The sequence below is a fragment of the Scyliorhinus torazame genome, chromosome 2, assembly GCF_047496885.1.
Source record: "Scyliorhinus torazame isolate Kashiwa2021f chromosome 2, sScyTor2.1, whole genome shotgun sequence".
NCBI classification, from domain to species: Eukaryota; Metazoa; Chordata; class Chondrichthyes; order Carcharhiniformes; family Scyliorhinidae; genus Scyliorhinus; species Scyliorhinus torazame.
The window spans coordinates 231,718,402-231,738,861 of NC_092708.1; the positions used below are offsets into that span (position 1 = coordinate 231,718,402).

Consider the following 20,460-nt stretch of genomic DNA (forward strand, 5'->3'; position numbering starts at 1 on the left):
AGATTGGGTGAGATGCCGTTCAAGGTGGCGTGGGGGAGCTTTCGGTATTTGGGTATCCAGGTGGTGCGGGAGTGAGAGCAGCTGCATAAACTGAATCTGGGTCGGTTGGTAGAACAGATGAGAAGGGACTTTCGGAGGTGGGATGCGCTCCCATTGTCATTGGCGGGGAGGGTGCAGACAGTGAGATGACGATGCTCCTGAGGTTCCTGTTCACCTTCCAGAGCCTTCCAATTTTTAGCCCCAAGGCGTTCTTTAAATAGGTAAACGCAGTAATCTCGGGATTGTCTGGGCTGCTATAATCCCGTGGGTGAAGAAGGTGCTGCTCCAACAGGAGCATGTTGGGGGAGGGGGGGGGAGGAATTGGGGCTGTCTCTTCCGAATTTTATAAATTATTATTGGGCGGCGAATATTGCGATGGTCAGGAAGTGGGTAGTGGGGGAATGGTCGGTGTGGGAGCGGGTGGAGGCGGTCTCTTGTAAAGACACAAGTTTGGGGGCACCGTTAACGGCACCTCTGCCATTCTCACTGGCCAAGTACTCCACAAGCCTGGTAATAGTGGCAGCCTTGAGAGTGTGGGGCAGTGGAGGCAGCATATGGGGTTCGAGGGGGCAAGTGAGGGATTTTGTGCGGAGGCAGGTTTCAACCTTCCCGCACCTGCCGCACCAGGGGCTACAGGATAAGGTGGTGTCGAGAACTGAAGTATGATGGGGAACAATGAGATCTAACAGGAACTGATGGAATGAGAGGGAGCCCTGTTAGGGGAGTTGAAGAGAAAGCGGGAAGAAGAGCTGGGTGGGGAGTTGGAGGCTGGATTATGGGAGGAGGCCCTGAGGTGAGTCCATTCATCCTCGTCTTATGCCAGGCTCAGCCTGATAGAGTCTAAGGTGGTCCACAGGGCACACATGACTGTGGCCCGGATGATCAGGTTCTTTTGAGGGGGTGGAGGATAGGTGCGGGCGCTGTCCGGGGGGTCCTGTGAACCATGTCCATATGTTTTGGGCATGTCTGAGGCTGAGGGGTTTCTGGCAGGGGTTTGCTGACGTCATGTCAGAATTATTAAAGGTCAGGGTGGTGCAGAGTCCAGAGGTGGCGATCTTTGGTGTGTTGGAAGATCCAGGAGCCCAGGGGGTGAGAGAGGCTGATGTCCTGGCCTTTGCCTCTCTGGTGGCCCGGAGACGGATCTGACCAGGGTGGATGGGCTCGGAACCCCCGAAGTCGAGGGTGTGGGGCAGTGACATGGCGGGGTTTCTCAAATTCGCCTTCAGGGGATCTTTGCAGGGGTTTGCCCGGAGGTGGCAGCCGTTCATCGACTTCTTCGAGAAAAATTAGGCTGTCAGCAGGTGGGGGGAGGGGGGGAAAGCGATAAAAAGGGAGGCATGGGGTGGGAGGAGACGGTGAGTGAGGGCAGGAAAACTAGCGGAAGGGGTGGCTTGGGAAGGTGGCACTGGTTGTGTAAGCCATGTTGGCTGGGGTTTGTTCCAGGGGGGGGAAGGGGTGTTGGTTATAATGTTTTGCACTTGTTGAAACCTGATGTTTAAAATTGTTAAAATTATAAATGCCTCAGTAAAATATTTTCTAAAAAAAAAAAAAAAAAAAATACTGTGGCTACAAGATCATTTAAAAGGCTGGGAATTTTGTGGTGAGTAACTCAGTTCCCGACTACACAAAGCATACCATAGAATTTACAGTGCAGGAGGAGGCCATTTGGCCCATCAAGTCTGCACCGGCTCTTGGAAAGAACACCCTACCCAAGGTCAACACCGCCACCCTATCCCCATAACCCAGTAACCCCACCCAACACTAAGGGCAATTTTGGACACTAAGGGCAATTTATCATGGCCAATCCACCTAACCTGCACATCTTTGGACTGTGGGAGGAAACCGGAGCACCCGGAGGAAACCCACGCACACACGGGGAGGATGTGCAGACTCCGCACAGACAGTGACCCAAGCCGGAATTGAACCTGGGACCCTGGAGCTGTGAAGCAATTGTGCTATCCACAATGCTACCGTGCTGCCCTTATGCACCATCTGCGAAGCACAAATCAAGGGTGCGTTGGAATTAGTGAGTGCAGCTCAAACAACATTCAACAAGCTCAACCCCATCCAGGGGATAGCAACTTGCTTAATCGGCACTCCATCCACCAGCTTAAACATTCATTCCCACTGACACACAGTGGCAGCAGCGTGTACCATCTACAAGATGCACTACAGCAACTCGTCAAGCCTCCTTTTACAACACCTTCCAAACACATGACCTCTACCATCTAGAAGGTCAAGGGTCAAAGTCACGTGCGCTCTGCCACATACAAATTCCCCTCCAATACACATGTCATTCTAACTTGGAAATATATCGTCACTCTTTCCCTGTTGCTGGGTCAAAGTCCTGGAACTCCTTTCCTAACAGCACTATGGGTATACCTACACCACATGGACTGAGGCTCTTCAAGAAGGCAGCTCACTACCATTTCTCAAGGGCAATTAGGGACGGGCAACAAATACTGGCCTCTTGGCAGTGATACACATATTTAAGAATTAATAAATAAAACACAAAAGTAATTCTAAAAGTTTCACTGCGTAACTGCTCAAGCTGTGCCTCCCATTTCCAGTTCAACACTTTCTATTCTCAAAGTGCCCCTAAATTTCTATGTATCAGCAGCTCCTTCAAAGAAAGAGAGCCAAACATCTGTGCATGTTTGTTTGGTTCATACAGAGTTATAAATGAGATTTGTGATTCCAAAGAGTAAAACAGATTGAACCCCATTTAAACAGTTGGAGGTATGTTCACTTATAAAAGTAACAGGCATCAAAATCGATCCCAAGTCAACAAATGTCATTGCTGACGAGTATGACTGGACAGATCTGGTTAAATGTTGTTGCAGTTGAAAGGTTTATTTTAAACGCAAGATCACTGGCATCGCACCCAGCATAAAAGAAGTTTAATCAGTTTCAAGTGTCTACCCACATAGCAACATGAGCACAATAGTCCGGATTGTGCACTCAGTTGCACTTAGTTTTCCACAGACATTTGTGAACTTTTGCATTCAACCTACAGTAATTAGAGATCCATTTCAGGAACAGCTTGAATTTTCAACCAATCAGACTGAAGAATCCTGACTGAGACATCCAGACCCCGAGATTAGCTCAAGAGAGTTGTTGGGAAGCTCAAATGAAAGTTCAGTGCATCGGTCCGTGACTTGTTAACTTAGCAAAATCAAATACAGATATCAAAAGAAAGAAGACAGAAAGATAGGATTAGAAGAGACATAAATGAGGAGAAGCAAATTAAAAATGAATTGATATAAATAAAATCTCCATCAATAATTAAAATCTGAAGGAAAGAGACTCCAATTTTTCAGGGCTAGAGAGTTTGTTTGGCTGTTATTATCATTTACCGTGCCTCGAAAACTTCATGAGCACTTCGCTGGACAAGCCCTACTTTTTTCTAAAATGTTCAGTTGGTACCTAGTGGTAACTCCTTCTTGGAGATCAAAGCCAAATCCCTCAGCAAATTAGGAGAGCAGAACAAATTCGACAGAAACTTGCTAATTTCCTTATTTAACTGGCAATGTCCAGTCACCGGTAATGTCAAATTCACTCCCTAATATCAGTGAGCACCGACTGTTTCACCATTAATTTTACCACAAAATCTGGGCCAATATGTAATTTTAAGCTTTGTATCAGTTAGTGTACTTCTGTGTATTGCAGAGTTCAGTCTGTTAGAGAACGCATATCATTTGTTTTTGTTAATAGTACTTCAGCATATTTAGTTTGCCTGTACCAGCTCAACACATTTTAAGTCTGCATTCACGGGACAGTCAGTGGTCAGCAATCTAACTTTTGAACAAAGTTAATTGTATCAAGTCAATTATCACTTATAGCATGCTTCTGAACTCCGTGCAGACTAATAGAATCCAGATGTCCAGAAATAAGCATAAACATCCTCCAACATGCTTTTACTAAATTATTAAGGTGCCACAAAAATGATTGCAAGACACAAATGGAAATGTGGGCAGACTTCAAAATGGATATAAAAGGTAATTAAAACATATCTTGACAGTATTGTAAGTTAATGTGGTGACAAGATAATGTTCAGGGACAGTTGCACTGATTCTAATTGGCAATACCAAGACATAAATCCCCCACACATACTTCTAATGCAAAGATAGGAGATCTAAATAGTTTTCAGCTATCAAGCAGGTCAGTGTGTTTCATAATAATTGATTATAATTAACCAATTTACTATTTCTGGTAATTCTTGTTGAATTTAGATTATTCATTTAGTCTGAAAGCCTGCAACGGAATGACTGGAAATTGAAGTCAGTTTTCTTACACGTTTTATTCTGTGTTTGTTATTTTTATTCTTTAAAAATGTCATGCTCCAAACCACATCAAACAAACCCAACATACAGAATTCCAAACTCTCTCACTGAAGAAATTAGTTGCTTCACATAATAGACAACCGTTTACCAATTTTTGCAGTGGGAACGCTACCCTTTCATCATAAGCCATTGACGTATTAACAAAAGTGAAATAATGTTTCTTAGAAAGGTGAATCATTATGAAGCAACAGAGAACTGTGCAACCAGAAATCCTCTTCAACAGCTTCCATCAATACTTCAACATTTCTTCGACAATACCGTGAAAATGCAACCAGTACAGTTAAACTTACACACCTTTTTTAAATTACTGAGCAATGCCCTAAATTGTAGATCTACTGAAACTATCAAAGCACGTTTATACCAATAAATGTTTTATAATTTAGGATTTCTCCTTATAATTAATACTTCGAAGTGTTGAAATGTTACAAGTACAGTATGAAATATTTAATCCTAAAATATTTAGTAGGAATATTTGTCCAACATTGCTATTGGGAAATTAACTATAAATGTTTGTGAGACGAAAAAAAATGACATTGCAGTACAGTGCCTTAATTAATCATTTTAATACCAGCAATAACTCATTTATTTTGAATTATTGAAAAGGATAGGTTTAACTTATGCAGGGTTGCAAAAATGACAATTACTCATTGCGATCTCCACCCAATTTTCCTCTCTATTGACTTCAACGGGAAATAAAATTGGGTAAATTAAACTGGCATGCGTAGTGGGAAGCCGATCCATAACCCGGTTTCATGCTCTCGCCAATGTCCTCTGCCAAAGTTGAATTTTAATCCCCATATTACTTCAAGAATGTGGAATGAAGATCCTTAACAAATTCTTTTAAATGAGTTAGTGCACATTTGGGAAACAGAGGTTCTGGTCATAGTTAGAGATTCTTACCTGCAATTTTTCTATTTCTATCTTGTGTTCTCGTTTCAAATGCAAAATGGCAGCATGATATTCTGTTAAAAGAAGAACAGAAATAATCTGATTGATGTTGGTTATGGTGCGCATAATAAAATATTGCACTAAGTTATTTTCTTCTAGTTGGAACAGTGAACGTTCCTTCAGCAAGGTTTTTTCTTCACTCTTAACTTTCTAAGTTAAGTGGGGATTGCTGGGTTATGGGGATAGGGTAGATACGTGGGCTTCAGTAGGGTGCTCTTTGTAAGGGCCAGTGCAGACACGATAGGCCAAATGGCCTCCTTCTGCACTGTAAATTCTATGATTCTATGATTGTAGCCAGTTAAAATGGCTAACTCCCGATTTAGAATGGCTCACCCCGATTTAAAATGGCGAACGACAAAGCCTGATGGGAAAATCAGCCAACAGGACTAAAACAAGCAGCTACAGGTAAACTGTGTATTCACCTCTGGGAAGGCCAGACAAGATCGATACCAGTAAACATCAGCACAACAAAACACCAGCCATCTGCATACTAATGAGCAATCCCCGGGAACAATGTGCAACATTTTAGACACAAAGCCAACCCAGACTCATCGGCGCCAACAGAAGCCTACACAAAGGGAGGTGAACGATCACCTCAAGACCGCCCATCGATCAAGGAATCGCTCCAGCATTGGAGAATATCGAACCAAGTGATTGGGACAAAGTCCAATCACTTGGAACCAGGTACAGGGTCCGCCCCCCAAGGCGGGAAGCCCCTGGGGACTATAAGAATAGAGTCCAAGTTCAAATCGGCCCTTCTGCTGCTACCCCTTCGGCATCCTTCTGCACCCTTCTGCTTCTTCTTCTGACCGGGTCACTCAGCAACGCAGACCAACGCTTGACAGTGACCGGTCCAGCCATCGCAAAATATCCAGTAAGTCTTACTTCAACCCTCGCAACGAGATAGGCGCTCCTAGCTATTAATCTGTACCAGCTTTGAATCCCGCAGGCTCAGAACCCGAACGAAAGGCCATTCGTTTCCCCGACCTGGTGGGCCATTTCCAAGTTAAGTATTGGCCTGTTAGTTGTAGGAAGTAGCTTAGATGTAGAATTTATGCATGAGTATTGATTACTGTATATAATAAATGTGCTTTGATTTAATTCTTACTAATCGGTGTATTGGATTATTGATCATTACTCGGACTTGAACCACGTGGCGGTATCAGAAAGATACCTGTCGACTCAAGAGCAAAGGTGACAGAAAAGACCAATTAAACTAAGGCTACAGTTAGCAACATGATTCACAAGTTTCACAGTTTTAAATGATTTAGCTCTTTTTAAAAGGCCTTGTCTGAAAAAAAGGTTACGTGTTGGTTATCAAAGTTGTTTGTTTGCAAGCAAAGCTAATGGATTTGGAATGCATCAATGTACCAGTTTGTACAAGATATCAGTGAAAAAAATAATGCCAACAACATAGCAACATACAGGATCAGGAAAGGCTGTACTGATCCAAATTGCTGCTTCTGCAATTAATGAAAATACCTCTTACCTCTTCTTGCTGTCTCCAATTAAGTAGGAACATTTGTTAAGCACATTTTAAGGAAGACAACGCGTTGTACAATATAGAATTCAGTTCTGAACCTAAATAGTGTTAAGAAACATCCTCTTGGACAATAATGCAAAAATATGACATGTTGGGCATCCATGTTACAATCTGTCCAATTATTTTTTCCTTTGATTTTAGATTATTCCGATGTTTTTGAGTACAAGAGCAACTTAATTATCAGGAACAGACAACTTACAGGAGCAGCTGGCTGATGATATGTGCAGTATTTCCATTGATTGTATTGATTAGATGAATCCATAGATTCCCTGTAGTACAGAAGGAGTCCATTTGGCCCATCAGGTCTGCATCAACCCTCTGAATGAACACCCTAATTAGTCCCACACCCCCACCCCATTCCTGTAATCTCATCTAACCTGCACATTTTTGGTCTGTAGGAGGAAATCAGAGAACCTGGAGGAAACCCACGCAGACATGGGGAGAACTTGCAAATTCTACACAGACAAACAACCAAGGATGGAATTGAACCTGGGTCCTTGGCATTGTGAGGCAACACTGCTAACCATTGTGTCACCATGCCACCCGCTTGGCTCCTTGTGCAACAATTTATGTAAAGTATTCTGCTTTATGTAAAGTCAGTCCTTTCTAATGTGCATTATATCCTCTGACCTGGCAAACAGCCACCAGTTTCCTTGGGTAGTTTTATTTGCTACTGATTGAGCATTCATGGAATACAGTGGGCTGGATTCTCCGTCCCGCCGTGCCGGATTTCTGGTTCAGCACACCAGCGGGATGCTCCGTTTCGCCGGCTGGTCAATGGGGTTTCCCATTGTGGGGCAGGCCCATGCTGTCGGGAAACCCCCGTGCTGCCGGCAAAACGGAAAATCTCGACGGCGGAGAATCCAGCCCAGTGTTTCCCAGCTGGCAAGTTTTTTGTCAAACACACCCAAAAATTGAATGCTATTGCCCTCTGCTGGCGTAATGCAGAATATATTTTCCATGTGGGGTTAATAGCTCTACAAATCTTCACGCACCCGATCTATAGTTGCAGCACATTATGCACGTTTGAAAATTATCACGAGCAAGGTTTTTTCTATTTTACATGTGCAGAAATGATTCTTCCGCATGCCAAAATCATGAATCATTCTTACGAAATATAAAATTGCTTCCACTGTTAATTGCACTGCTTTTTAAGTTGTGGGCTTACACATTCATGCTCTCTCTGGGCAGGAGGTTTAGGAAGGCAAGACAAAATTCATATCCAAATCACTTTTTGTTCTACATGGACTAGGCTAATCCTCAGAGGCCAAATCCCACCGTGGCAGCTGGGTGAATGTGAAATCAATTAATTGGCTAATTTGGAGGGGGCGGAGCATCACGAAAGCGGCACCGCCCCGATTCTGCCATAAACTTAGCGGCCGGGCGCCGAACACAATTTCGGCGTCAGCGACTGGAGAATCTAGCCCCGAGTTTGCCCCACAATCTACTCCTAGATCCACGACTCTTAATGCCCTCTGAAGTGGTCCAGCAAACCACTCATTGTAGCAATTTGGGATGAGCAACAAGTGCTGAACTTGTCGGTGACACCTACATTCCATGAAAGAATAAAAATGCAAAAAGTTCCAAACTGCATAATACTCTAAAATACAAAATTTAAAAATTCAAGCCTTTTCACATGACTTAGAATTATGTGATTAGATGCATAAGATACAAAGAAACAGAAAATACAGGGCAGGCATCAGTGAGTATAATTTGTTTTAAATTGTCATAACATTACAATTAAACAACATGGATTGTTGGTGCTATTTTTAAAAATATATTTCTATTGGTGTTTTCCAGTCTTTACAGAGTAACAGCTCAAGTGTACCTGATATTTACAAAAAAGTTTGTGTCTCATTTACAATGGTTTTTACATGAGGTGCCCCCCCCTCCCCCTCCGCCTTCGTTGGCAGTTTAGTTCCCCTCTTAGTGTCGCCAACTTCCCTGGGCGCCCAGCATTGTGCTCCGCTTCTTTCTGCTGAGGCTTTTAGTTTTTATTGTTGAGGGGGTGGCTGCGTGGCCCTTCCCCTCCTCCCATTGTCCCCGTGCTTCGTTTTGTGCTTCCCTGCCCTCCCCTCCCCCACCGCCTTTTCTTGTGTGTGCCTTCCCTCGTCCCCCTCACTCTCTTCCACACACCCTCTCCCTAGTCGCCGTTGGCCTCGAACAGGTCTTGGGACAGGCAGATGAATGGTCCCCACGCTTTGTGGAAGCCATCGTCCGACCCTCGGATGGTGTACTTGGATCTTCTCCAACGGAGACATTCCGCCAGGTCTGCCAGCCAGTCTGCAGCTGTGGGTGGTGCTGCTGATCGCCAGCCAAGCAGGATTCTCCGGCGTGTGATTAGCGATGCAAAAGCCAGGGGGTCGGCCCCCTTCCCCATATGAAGATCCGACTTGCCCGATACACTGAAGGTTTCCACTCTTGGGGATAGCTCCACACTCACCCTCACAACCTTAGACATTGCCTCGAAGAAGGCTGTCCTGAACCTGAGTTTGGGGCAAGCGCCGAACATGTGGATGTGGTTGGCCAGCCCTCCCTGGCACCGTTTACATGTATCCTACATCTCCGGGAAGAACCTGTTCATTCGGGTTCTGGTCAGGTGGGCTCTGTGCTGCACTTTGAACTGCATGAGGCTGAGCCTTGTGCAGAAGGAGGTGGAGTTGGCCCTGCTCAGTGCTTCGCACCAGAATCCCCAACCCACTTCTGTCCCCAATTCGTCCTCCCATTTCCGTCTAGCTTCGTCCAGTGGTAGTCTTACCCTGTCCAGCAACCATCCATATATGTTCCCACAGTTCCCTCCCTCCTTACTGTCCATGTTGATTAGTTCCTCTAGTAGAGTATCTCTCGGGCCCTGGGGTACTTTGCTATCTCCTTGCAGAGAAAGTGTTTTTTAATATAAATTTGGTGTACCCAATTATTTTTTTCTAATTAGGGGCAATTTAGCATGACCAATCAATCCAACCTGCACATCTTTAGGTTGTGGGGGTGAAACACACATAGACATGTGGAGAATGTGCAAACTCCACAAGGACAGTGACCCGGGGCCGGGATCGAACCTGGCTCCTCAGCATTGTAGGCAGCAGTGCTAACCACTGCGCCACCGTGCCAACCTGCATGGAGAAAGTGTTTCATTTGGAGGTGCCTGAGCCCCTGTCCCGTCGGCAGGTCCAAGTCCTCCGTCAGCTTCACCAAGGTTATGAGTCTGTCCCCTATGTAAAGATCCCGAACCGCTAGCGTCCCCCCATCCTGTCTCCATTTTTTAAAGATGGTGTCAAGCACGGCTGGGTGAAACTTGTGGTTACCGCAGATGGGGGCGTGAAGGACATCTCGGCTAGATCAAAATGCTGCCTCATTTGATTCCATGTTTTCGGTGTGGCTACCACCACTGGGCTGGATGTGTATTTTGATGGGGGGGGATGGGAGCGCTGCTATGGCAAGGGTTCGGAGGGTTGTTCCCTTGCAGGAGGACTCCTCCAGCCTCACCCATTCCATGTTGGGTTCTCGTATCCATCCCCTCACCCGCTCTGTCATGGCTGCCCAGTGGTAGGATTGTAGATTCGGCAGGGCCAGACCACCCACGATTTTCCTCCTTTGCAGTGTCAACTTGGGGATCCCCAACAGGAAGAGGAACCTCGGCAGTACGTTCATTTTGAGTGTCACCCCGCCAGGGAAAGCGGGAGTGTATCCCATCTCTGTAGGTCCTTTATTACTTCCTCCGCCGGACTGACCAGATTCCACATGCGAATCCGTGTCCAGTCCCGGGCTATCTGGATCCCCAGGTAACGGAATTTGTTTAGGGCCACTTTGAATGGTCGTCCCCATAGCTCTGTCCCTCCCCCCTTTGGGTTCACTGGGTCTCGCACTTGCCCAGGTTGAGTTTGTAGCCCAAGAAGGCTCCGAGCTCTCTTAGAAGTTACATGATTGCTTTCAGGCCATTCTGTGGGTCCGAGCCACAGAGGAGCAGGTCATCCACACAGAGTGACACTTTGTGCTTTCTGCCCCCTCTTTGGATAGCCTTCCAGGTTTACACGATTCGCAGAGCAATGGGTTCGATTGCCGGGGCAAACAGGAGCAGGGATAGTGGGCATCCCTGCCTTGAGCCTCTGTGCAGCTGGAGGTATTCAGAGCTGGAGGTGAACGCTCACCTTGAGGGCGCTGTACAAGAGTTTCACCCACGAGATGAATCCTGCCCCCAGCCCACACTGCTCCAGTATCTCGATTCTGTCGAAGGGCTTTTCTGCGTCCTGGGAGATGATCACTTCTGGTGTTCTCTCCCCGGAAGGGGTCATTATAACATTCAGCAGACACCTGATGTTCGCAGTTAGCTGCCTACGCTTGACAAAGCCCTCCTGGTCCTCTGTGACCACCTCCGGTACGCAGTTCTCCAGTCTCTTGGGCAGAACTTTCGCAAGTATCTTCGCATCTACGGTAAGCAGCGAAATGGGTCTGTATAATCCACATTCCGACAGGTTCTTGTGTTTTGAGGGTATCAGCAATATTGTGGCCTGTGTTAGCGTAGGAGGCAGGGTGCCCCTCCGCGAACATGTCTCGTAGGCGTGGGGCCAGTGCTGGTGGAAATTTCTTGTAGAAGTCCGCCGGGAACCTGTCAGGTCCCGGCACCTTCCCCGCCTGCATGGAGCTGATACTCACCATGATCGCTCCCAGTCTTATTGATGCTTCCAGCTACCCCTCGTCTATCGTCACCCACGACTGGCATGTCTAGTCCATTAGTCCATCAAGGAACCGTTTCATCTCTGCGTCCCTGTCGGGGGGTTCGGAGGTGTAGAGCTCTCGGTAGAAGATCTCAAACGTTCGGTTGACCTTTTTTTGCTCGATTACCAGTCTGCCTCTGCTATCCGTCACCTGCGTTATCTCCCTCGTGGTTGCCTGCTTTCTCAGCTGGTGAGGCAGAAGTCGGCTAGCCGTTTCCCCATGTTCATAGAAGGTCCCCTGTCCCTGTTGGAGTTGGTGCACTGCTTTCCTAGTGGTTAACAGGTTAAGTCTATTTGTAGCTTTTTCCTCTCCGCCAGAAGCTCTACTGTTGGGGCCTCAGAGTATTTTCTGTCGACCTCCAGGGTAGAGTCGATCAGTTGTTGTTTAGCCGTCCTCTCTCCCCTGTCCCTACATGTCTTGTAGGCTATAATCTCTCCCCTAATCACTGCTTCAGTGCCTCCCAGAAGGTAGAAGGTGAGACTTCCCCACTCTGGTTATTTGTAACATACTCACCTATGGCTTGTTATATATATATATATATTTTTTTTTAAATAATCGGCCAGCAGGTCCATGTCCAACCTCCACGTAGGGCGCTGGGTACGGCCCGTCTCCAACCTCACATCCATGGAGTGTGGAGTGTAGTTAGAAATAACTACGCGGAATATTCTGCTTACTATTCCTGGAAGCACCACTTTCCCCATTGCAAAGAAGTCTATCCTCGAGTACGCTTTGTGGGCCGATGAAAAGAACGGGAATTCCTTCTCACCGGGATGTAGGAACCTCCGCTAGGCCGCCTCCATCTGCTCCATAAATGTTCCCACTTCCCTGGTCATGCCCATCCTTTTCCCCAAACTGTGGTTCGATCGGTCTATCAGTGGGTCCTGTACACAGTTGAAGTCACCCCCTCACCATGATTAGTCGATGCGTGTCAATGTCGGCGATTTCCGCTATGGTCTTTTTTATGAAGCCTGTGTCGTTCCAGTTGGGCACGTACACATTTACCAGAACATTTACCTTCTCCCTCAGGTGTGTTTCCTGCATGAAGACTATGTCGGCTTTCAGGCTTCTTAGGTGGATGAAGACTCTGGATCTTTTCACCGGGCTGTTACGTCGTCTGGTATTCCAGGTGATAATCCTGTTACGTCGCCTGACATTCCAGGTGATGTGCCCCCGCTCCTGTGGGATCAACCATATTTACCTGCTGGACACGCCCCTGCACTCCGGCGTTTCCCTTTGTTAGGGGACGACCCAAAATGGCCGTGGCCACCGTTCTCACCATGAGTTCGGACCCCTGCGCTCTGGATTTTACCTTTGTCCAGTGGGCACCCAACATGGCTGCCAACTGTGTGTATGCCACATGGGTGTGCCCCTGCACTCGGGGGTCTTCCTTTGTTCAGGGACCCTCAAAGTGGCTGCTTGCAGTGCCGTTTCTTCAGCCGGTTCCTCCTTTGCCGATGCCCATACGAAACCCAAGTCATTTTTCATGCTCTGTTCCTTTTGTGTTCCTTTCTCCTGCACCCCCCCCCCCCCCCACCCCTTCAGTGTATGGCCCTTGTCCCGTCTCACCCTGTGCTTTCCCTTCCCTGTCCCTGCCCCACCCCCCAACCAGGCGCTCCCTCGTAGCTTTCTGTCTTCCCGTGCTAGCTATCCCTGCTAGTGTGGTTGCCCCGCTCTCGGGCTGATCTAGCCCCTTCCTTATGCCCAGTGACTGCCTGTTTTTCCTGTATAAACCCTCCCCTGCCTTCCCAGTTCTTGCTTCTTTCTATGACCCAGTCTTCCCTTTATGATTGGAACGAGGAAGCGCAGTCCCGCGCAAACATGCTCACTGTCCCATGCGTTTTTTGTTCTTTCACAGTCTTTCTCTATACAACTCACATCATTGCCAGGGCGGCACATGACACAGTTGTTAGCACTGCAGCCTACGGCGCTGAGGCCACGGGTTCGAATCCCGACCCTGGGTCACTGTCCGTGTGGAGTTTGCACATTCTCCCTGTATCTGCGTGGGTTTCACCCTTGTCCAGGCTGTTGGATTGGACAACTTGATTTGTTTCCTCCGGGTAGTTAAAGTAATGTTCCTTTCTTTGGTATGTGACCCAGAGCGTAGTTGGGAACAGCATATTAAATGAAAATGAAAATCGCTTATTGTCACAAGTAGGCTTCAATGAAGTTATTGTGAAAAGCCCCTCGTCGCCACATTCCGGCGCCTGTTTGGGGAGGCTGTTACGGGAATTGAACCATGCTGCTGGCCTGCCTTGGTCTGCTTTCAAAGCCAGCGATTTAGCCCTGTGCTAAACAGCCCATATTGAAACTTACCCTGTTCTTGTACAGGGCCGATTTTGCATGGTTAAACTTGGCCCTGCATTTTGCCAGATCTGCCCCAATGTCCTGGTAGATTCTGATCCTGGCGTACCCACCACAGGATCCCCTCATGGTCCTGATATTGGTGGAGCTTTGCGATAATCGTCCTTGGCTGTTCGCCGGCTTTCCGTTTCGGTCTGAGCGACCTGTGCGCTCTGTCGAACCTTGGGGGGGTTTGGGGAAGCTGTTCTTCCCGACTAGGTTGCCTCCAATTTGGGCGACGTAGCTCGTCGTATCTTTGCCTTCAATGCCTTCTGGGATCCGTTTGTCTGGTCCTGGACTTTCCCCCTTAAGTTGCACTGGACCGCCACCAACCTTTTAACTTTTGCCTCCAGGGTGACAATTCTGTCGCTCTGGTCCGTCGAGGCCTTTTCCAGGTCGAGGATCATCCTCTCCTGAGTCGCCACTTTTCTCCCCAGCCCATCGATTGCCTTTTGCATGGTGGCCAGCGTCTTTGCCATCGCCACCTTGACCGGCACCTGGATCTCTATCCTGATCGCCTACTTCATGGCAGTCAACTCCTTCATGAGGAAGTTCTTCCATCCATCTCCAGGTGCTTCAATGAAGTTACTGTGAAAAGCCCCTAGTCGCCATATTCTGGCGCCTGTTCGGGGAGGCTGATACGGGAATCGGACCGTGCTGCTGGCCTGCCTTGGTCTGCTTTCAAAGCCAGCGATTTAGCCCAGTGAGCTAAACCAGCCCGACTGGTTAACTGGTCAGCAGTTTCTGTTCTCTCTCTGAATAACAGTGTCATGTTTGCTACTTGCCAATCCATAGGGTTTGTTCCAGAACCTAGGAAAATAAGCATTGGGGGGGGGATTCTCCACCGCCCGCCGCCGGTAGCGGAGTTCGCGATGCGGCAAACAATCCCATGTCAGAGAGACAATGGGACCTGCGCTGCCATTTGCGATGTTTCAATCTCCTGCTGGCGGCGACATCAAGGTTCACGGCCTGCACCAACCGTGTGCATTTAACGGGCTGCACACTGGATTATTCAAGTCTCTGTGATGCCTCTGGGCCAGGATTCATGCAGGCGTGGATTGGTGCCCTGATGCGATGGACCTCACCGTGGGCTAAGAGGGTAAATATTCAAGGCAGGCGCCCCCAAAGTCCATCGGAGGGCCCACTCCCCCACCCGTCAATTCAAGTACTGCCACACCACCCCACACCACCCCTTTCAAACCCCCCCATATCAGAGACCCCCATATCAGAGAGCCCTGCATAACAACCCCCCCATAACAGACACCTCCACCAGAGGCCCACCCATAAAGAGGACCCCCAGAGGTCCCCTTAACAGAGACTGCTCCACCAGAGGTTCCCTCCTCCATCAGAAAACCCATTCATATTGGGGAACCTCCCCCTGTATCAGAGAACCTCCCATAGCAGAGAACCCCCATATCAGAGATCCTCTTCCCACCCCCCTAGCCACCCCACTTCCCCAAATCAATTACCACTGCCTGGAAGCTAAAGAGCAGCCAAGAAAAGAACAATTAAAAATATCACTGCTTGGAGGAGAGTTTGTGTAGGGGGTCGGGATTGAAGGCGCTACTACAAAAGGTGCTACTACAGAGAGGAAGGCAGGCAGTGGGTTTGGGTCTTCCGAACCTGATGTAATATTACTGGGCGGCGAATGTGGAGAAGGTACGGAGCTGGGTCAGAAGGGTCGACTCCCAATGGGTCAGAATGGAGGAGAGTTTGGTTAGGGGGTTGGGATTGAAGGCGCTAGCGACAGCGCTATTCCCGACGGCACCGGGGAGATACTCAGGGAGTCCGGTAGTAATAGTTTGGTTGAGAATTTGGAGGCAGTTTCGCCAGCACTTTGGGTTGGGGGGCAGGGTCAAGGGAAATGCCGATTCGAGGGAACCATAGATTTGAGCCAGGGAAGTGGGATGGAATTTTTGGAGATGGGAGGAGAAAGGAATTATGACACTAAAAGATTTGTTTCTTGGGGGTCGGTTTGCAGGATTGAAGGGGCTGGGAGCGAAGTATGGGCTGGAGCAGGGGGAAATATTTAGATACATGCAGGTTCGAGACTTTGCCAGAAAGGAGATAGAGAGCTTCACGGTACAGCCGGCTTCCACATTGCTGGAGGAGGTGCTGACAACAGGGAGACTGGAGAAGGGGGTAGTATCGGCGGTTTACGGGGCTATTTTAGAAAAGAGGAGAGGGCACCACTGGAAGGGATCAAGGCAAAGTGGGAGGAAGAGTTGGGAGAGGGTATGGAGGATGCGATCTGGTGTGAGGTACTCCGGGGGGTGAATGCCTCCACCTTGTGTGTGAGGTTGGGGTTGATACAGCTGAGGGTGGTATATAGAGCACCTCAAGGGCTCTTTGAGGGGATAGAAGATTTGTGTGAACGTTGCGGGGGAGGCCCTGCAAACTACGTTCATATGTTTTGGTCCTGTTCAAAGCTGGAGGATTACTGGAAGGAGGTTTTTAGCGTAATCTCTAAAGTGGTGCATGTGAAATTGGACCCGGGCCCTCGGGAGGCCATATTCGGAGTGTCGGGCCAGCCGGGGTTGGAAAGGGATGTGGGGGCAGATGTTGTAGCTTTTGTCTCGTTGAACGCCCAAAGGCAGATCCTGTTAGGGTGGAGATCAACCTCTCCACCCTGTGCCCTGGCGTGGCGGGGCGATCTGCTGGAATTCTTGACGCTTGAAAAGGTCAACTTTGAACTGAGGGGAAGGATGGACGGTTCTACAATTCATGGGCGTTATTCATTATGCACTTTCAAGAATTGGATTACATCAAACATTAGGGTGGGGGGCTGGGAGAGTTGGGGGGAGGGGAACTGTATGTGTCAATGGTGACTATGGGTGATTCCTGATTCCATTTTGTCATTTGTTTATGTTAACATGTGGGCTAATGTCTGGGAGTTTGGTGAGAGGATGGAATAGTTGTTATTGATACGGGGATTGACATTGTTTATTTTAATTTCCCTTCATGCTTGAATGCATCTCAAGTAAACTGCTTTGAACCTAACCGTAACGTTTATAAACACCTCGGAGTTCAGTGTTTTCACTTCCTTGTTTTCTCAGCAGAAAGCATTTAACTGCTTTTTATGTGGTTAGGACATGTCAATCATAGCTAGATGTTTATAATCATTGCAGTTAGATTCACAGCGCCACTCCTAGCGCCAGTGCGAACCACAAGCAATTCAGCTCCGTCGGGAGAACATAGTTTCCCAAATGGAGAATCCAGTCTGGATTCATTATCTGGCCATAAACCATTGGACGTGCAGGAACAGAACTTCAGTTCCCGCACCACTTTTTTTCAGAATTCATCAAGATTCCAGAATGTGTTTACAGTATTGAAGTATTGTGAAGCAAAAACAATTCAGTTGAGGAGTGATTTTCCGTTCCCTGTCCCAACGCATGCTCTGTGACAGCCGAGACGGCCCGCCATTGGTCAGTGGCAGGATCTTCCAGTCCCGCCGCTGTCAATGGGATTTCCCATTGCTCACACCCTCCACTGCTGTGGAACCCGAAAGATCACCATCACAGGACCAGCAGATTCCACTGGCGGGAACAGCCGGAAAATTCCACCCGTAGTATAAATGCTGAAATGTGGGAGTATTTCTCCACGTTAAATCAGAGATTAAGGGTTTGATTCTTTTAGCCCCAACTGGGTCAGGATCAAGTGTGGGCAGGCACAAAAAGTAACCCCAGCGGACAGCATGCCAGTTTCCCAGCTTGCCAAGTTTCCATTTGGGATTTGGTTTGTATGGCACATACCACCTGCCGGATCATAACAGCGGTTGCGCCGTACAACACTGAAGAAGTACAGCTGTCTTTATACATGAATCATATATTTTAGAATCTATCACATGGAATGTAGATCTTTTTGCAAGGTGGAGCTGTACAGCCATAAGGCTGCATTAGCAGTACGGTTTGGTCCCCTTACATACAAAAGCATATACTTACATTGGAAGTGGTTCACAATAGTCCACTCAGCTGATTCCTGGGATGAAGGGTTTCTCTTATGAGGAAAGATTGAGAAGGTTAGCCATACTCGTTGGGAGTTTAGAAGAACGAGAGGTGATCTCATTGAAACATATTAGATTCTGAGGGGACGTCTCAGCATGAATGCTGTTTCAGGGGGTCATTAGACTTTGGAATTCTCTTCCCCCCCGGTCAGCACTGAAGTGATGGTGGGGGGGGGGGGGGGGGGGGGGGTGGGGGGGGGGGGCATTGAATTCATTCACGGCTGAGTTTGAAAGATTTTTGATTGACAAGGGAGTCGACGTTTCTCGGGGCAGGCAGGCAAATGGCGGAACAGATTTGAGGGGATGATTGGTCTACTCCTGCTCCGGTTTCCTATTGACCTTGCAATCTTAAGGGAAGCTGGGCATGAAAATTTACAATGACTGTGTTCGAACATTAATCTTGTCCTGCCAGTAGCTACTCAACAGCAAGTGCCTTCAAGCTATAAAGTTAACAGCAGTTTATCCGATATTAAGTTTTGTCTGATGTATGTTACACCAATTGTGTCAACGGAACAAAAAAGACCCTTCGAATTCAGCAAACATTTATTTGCTTTTATCAGCAAACATTCACATTATCTGCAGCACAATTAGTACAACTCAAGAAGCATTAATAAATTTTGCTTGTCCAGCATGCTAATGTGCAAAACTGTTATTTTACATGGCAAACAGGAATGTCAATAAGCTCACCGGACTGGAATGGGCTGTTGTCATTGACAGAACAACATGGGATTTTCCATTTTGTTTTTTAAAAAATCTTTTATTTTCCTCATTTTCAACATTTTCATCAAAAAAACAAAACAAAAAAACCCAAATACAATAACAACCCCCCAAACAAAAACAGCATCCCCTCAATTTACAGACCAAAACATCCATCCGCACATGCCAGGTAAAAAATTAAGTCAATCAGTAAACAGCGTAATCAAAAACAACAATAGCCCCACCCCTCCCCCTTCCCTTCTCCAATTGTTTGATGGCAACCAATTCTCGAAAGTGCATAATAAAGTCCCCATGAAATGTAGAACACTTCCTTCATCCATCTCAGCTCAAATTTCACCTTCCCGAGAGTCAGAAATTCAAGTCGGTCCCCCAGTCAAGCCGAGCACAGGGTGGAGAAACTGACCTCCACCCCAACAGGACCCGCCTCCGGGCAATCAGCCCCAGCACCCGCCTGCCACTCGGGCCGGTCCGACACCCCGAAAATGGCTTCATGGGGCCCTGGTTCCAAGTTCACGTGCACTACCCCCGAAATGATACGCAAAACCTCCCTCCAATACTTCTCCAGCTTCGGACAGGACCAAAACATATGTACATGGTTTGTCGGACCACTCCCACAACGCTAACAAATGTCTTCCACTCCTTCTAAGTGTCGACTCATCCTCGCCCTTGTAAGGTGCGCCCTACTCATGACCTTCAGCTAAATCAGCCACAACCCTGTGCATGAGGTTGAGGCGTTTACCCTCTGGACCACCTCGCACCACAAACCATCTTCCATAACCTCCGCCAACTCTTCCTCCCACTTGGCTTTGATCTTCTCATGGACACCCCGCTTCCCCAAAATCCTCCGGTAGATAGTCGACAGCACCCCTTTCTCCATTTCTCCTGCCATCAATATCTCTTCCAACAATGAGGGGACCGGCGCTATCGGGAAGCTCTGAACCTCCTTCCTTGCAAAGTCACAGAGCTGCAGGTACCTAAACCCTTCTCTTGTCCCAGTTCATTTTTCTCCCTGAGGCACGATCAATTTGACTGGAGACAAAGTTGAATCCCTACTGAGGCTTTATTAGTATCAGATGTGTGGCCTCCCACAGCAGCTGGCGAAATGGCTGCGAGCTGGAGGCCATGCATATTTTCCCCTGCCTCCTGGGCAGAGCTAGCATGCAGGGGCCACAGGTGAACCTGTAGTGCAGGTTCTACCGCACAACCTCTAATACCAGAACACAGTGGTTTACCACATTCACCCCCTGTTAAAATTGAGTCCGGCGGGGGTGGTGGATAACGATATACAATTAGAAATTTAAATATTTACAGAGCAGCAAAAAAAATGTCTCTTGGCATCCGGCGGGCCGGTCAGAGGTTCTGCCGGTCCGGTGCCTTGATGGTCCTTTGAGATCAGCGAAGTGGTGACGGCGATGTTGGCGCTGTCGTAGTCGAAGATGACTCCGGGAGCGTGCCAAAATCCTCTTCATCGACGGGCGTGGGCAGGGGGAGGATGGACGGACCTAGGGGGGGGTGATGGTAGCGGCGGGTGTGGGGAGGGTGGCGCCGGGAGTGGTGTGGGGGTGGAACCTGCTGGTACCAGGTCCCTGAGGGAGACGGTATCCTGGCGGCCGTCTGGGAACGCCACGTAGGCATATTGTGGGTTTGCGTGGGGTAGGTGCACCCTCTCCATCAACGGATCCGCCTTGTGGAGCCGCACATGTTTACGGAGAAGCACGGTTCCCGGAGCTATAAGCCAAGTTGGGAGCGATACCCCGGATGTGGACTTCCTGGGGAAGGCAAAAAGATGTTCACGTGGTGTACTGTTAGTGGCA

At 48.0% G+C, this 20,460-nt stretch overlaps 1 protein-coding gene across 1 annotated transcript in view; it reads right to left on the reverse strand.

The window, feature by feature from the left end:
• Positions 1–20,460, reverse strand: part of fmn1 (formin 1) — a 639,512-nt gene that overhangs the window by 475,382 nt on the left and 143,670 nt on the right. The window contains 1 exon segment of the mRNA XM_072484913.1: positions 5,283–5,344. Within this exon segment, the coding sequence (XP_072341014.1) occupies positions 5,283–5,344 (62 nt within the window).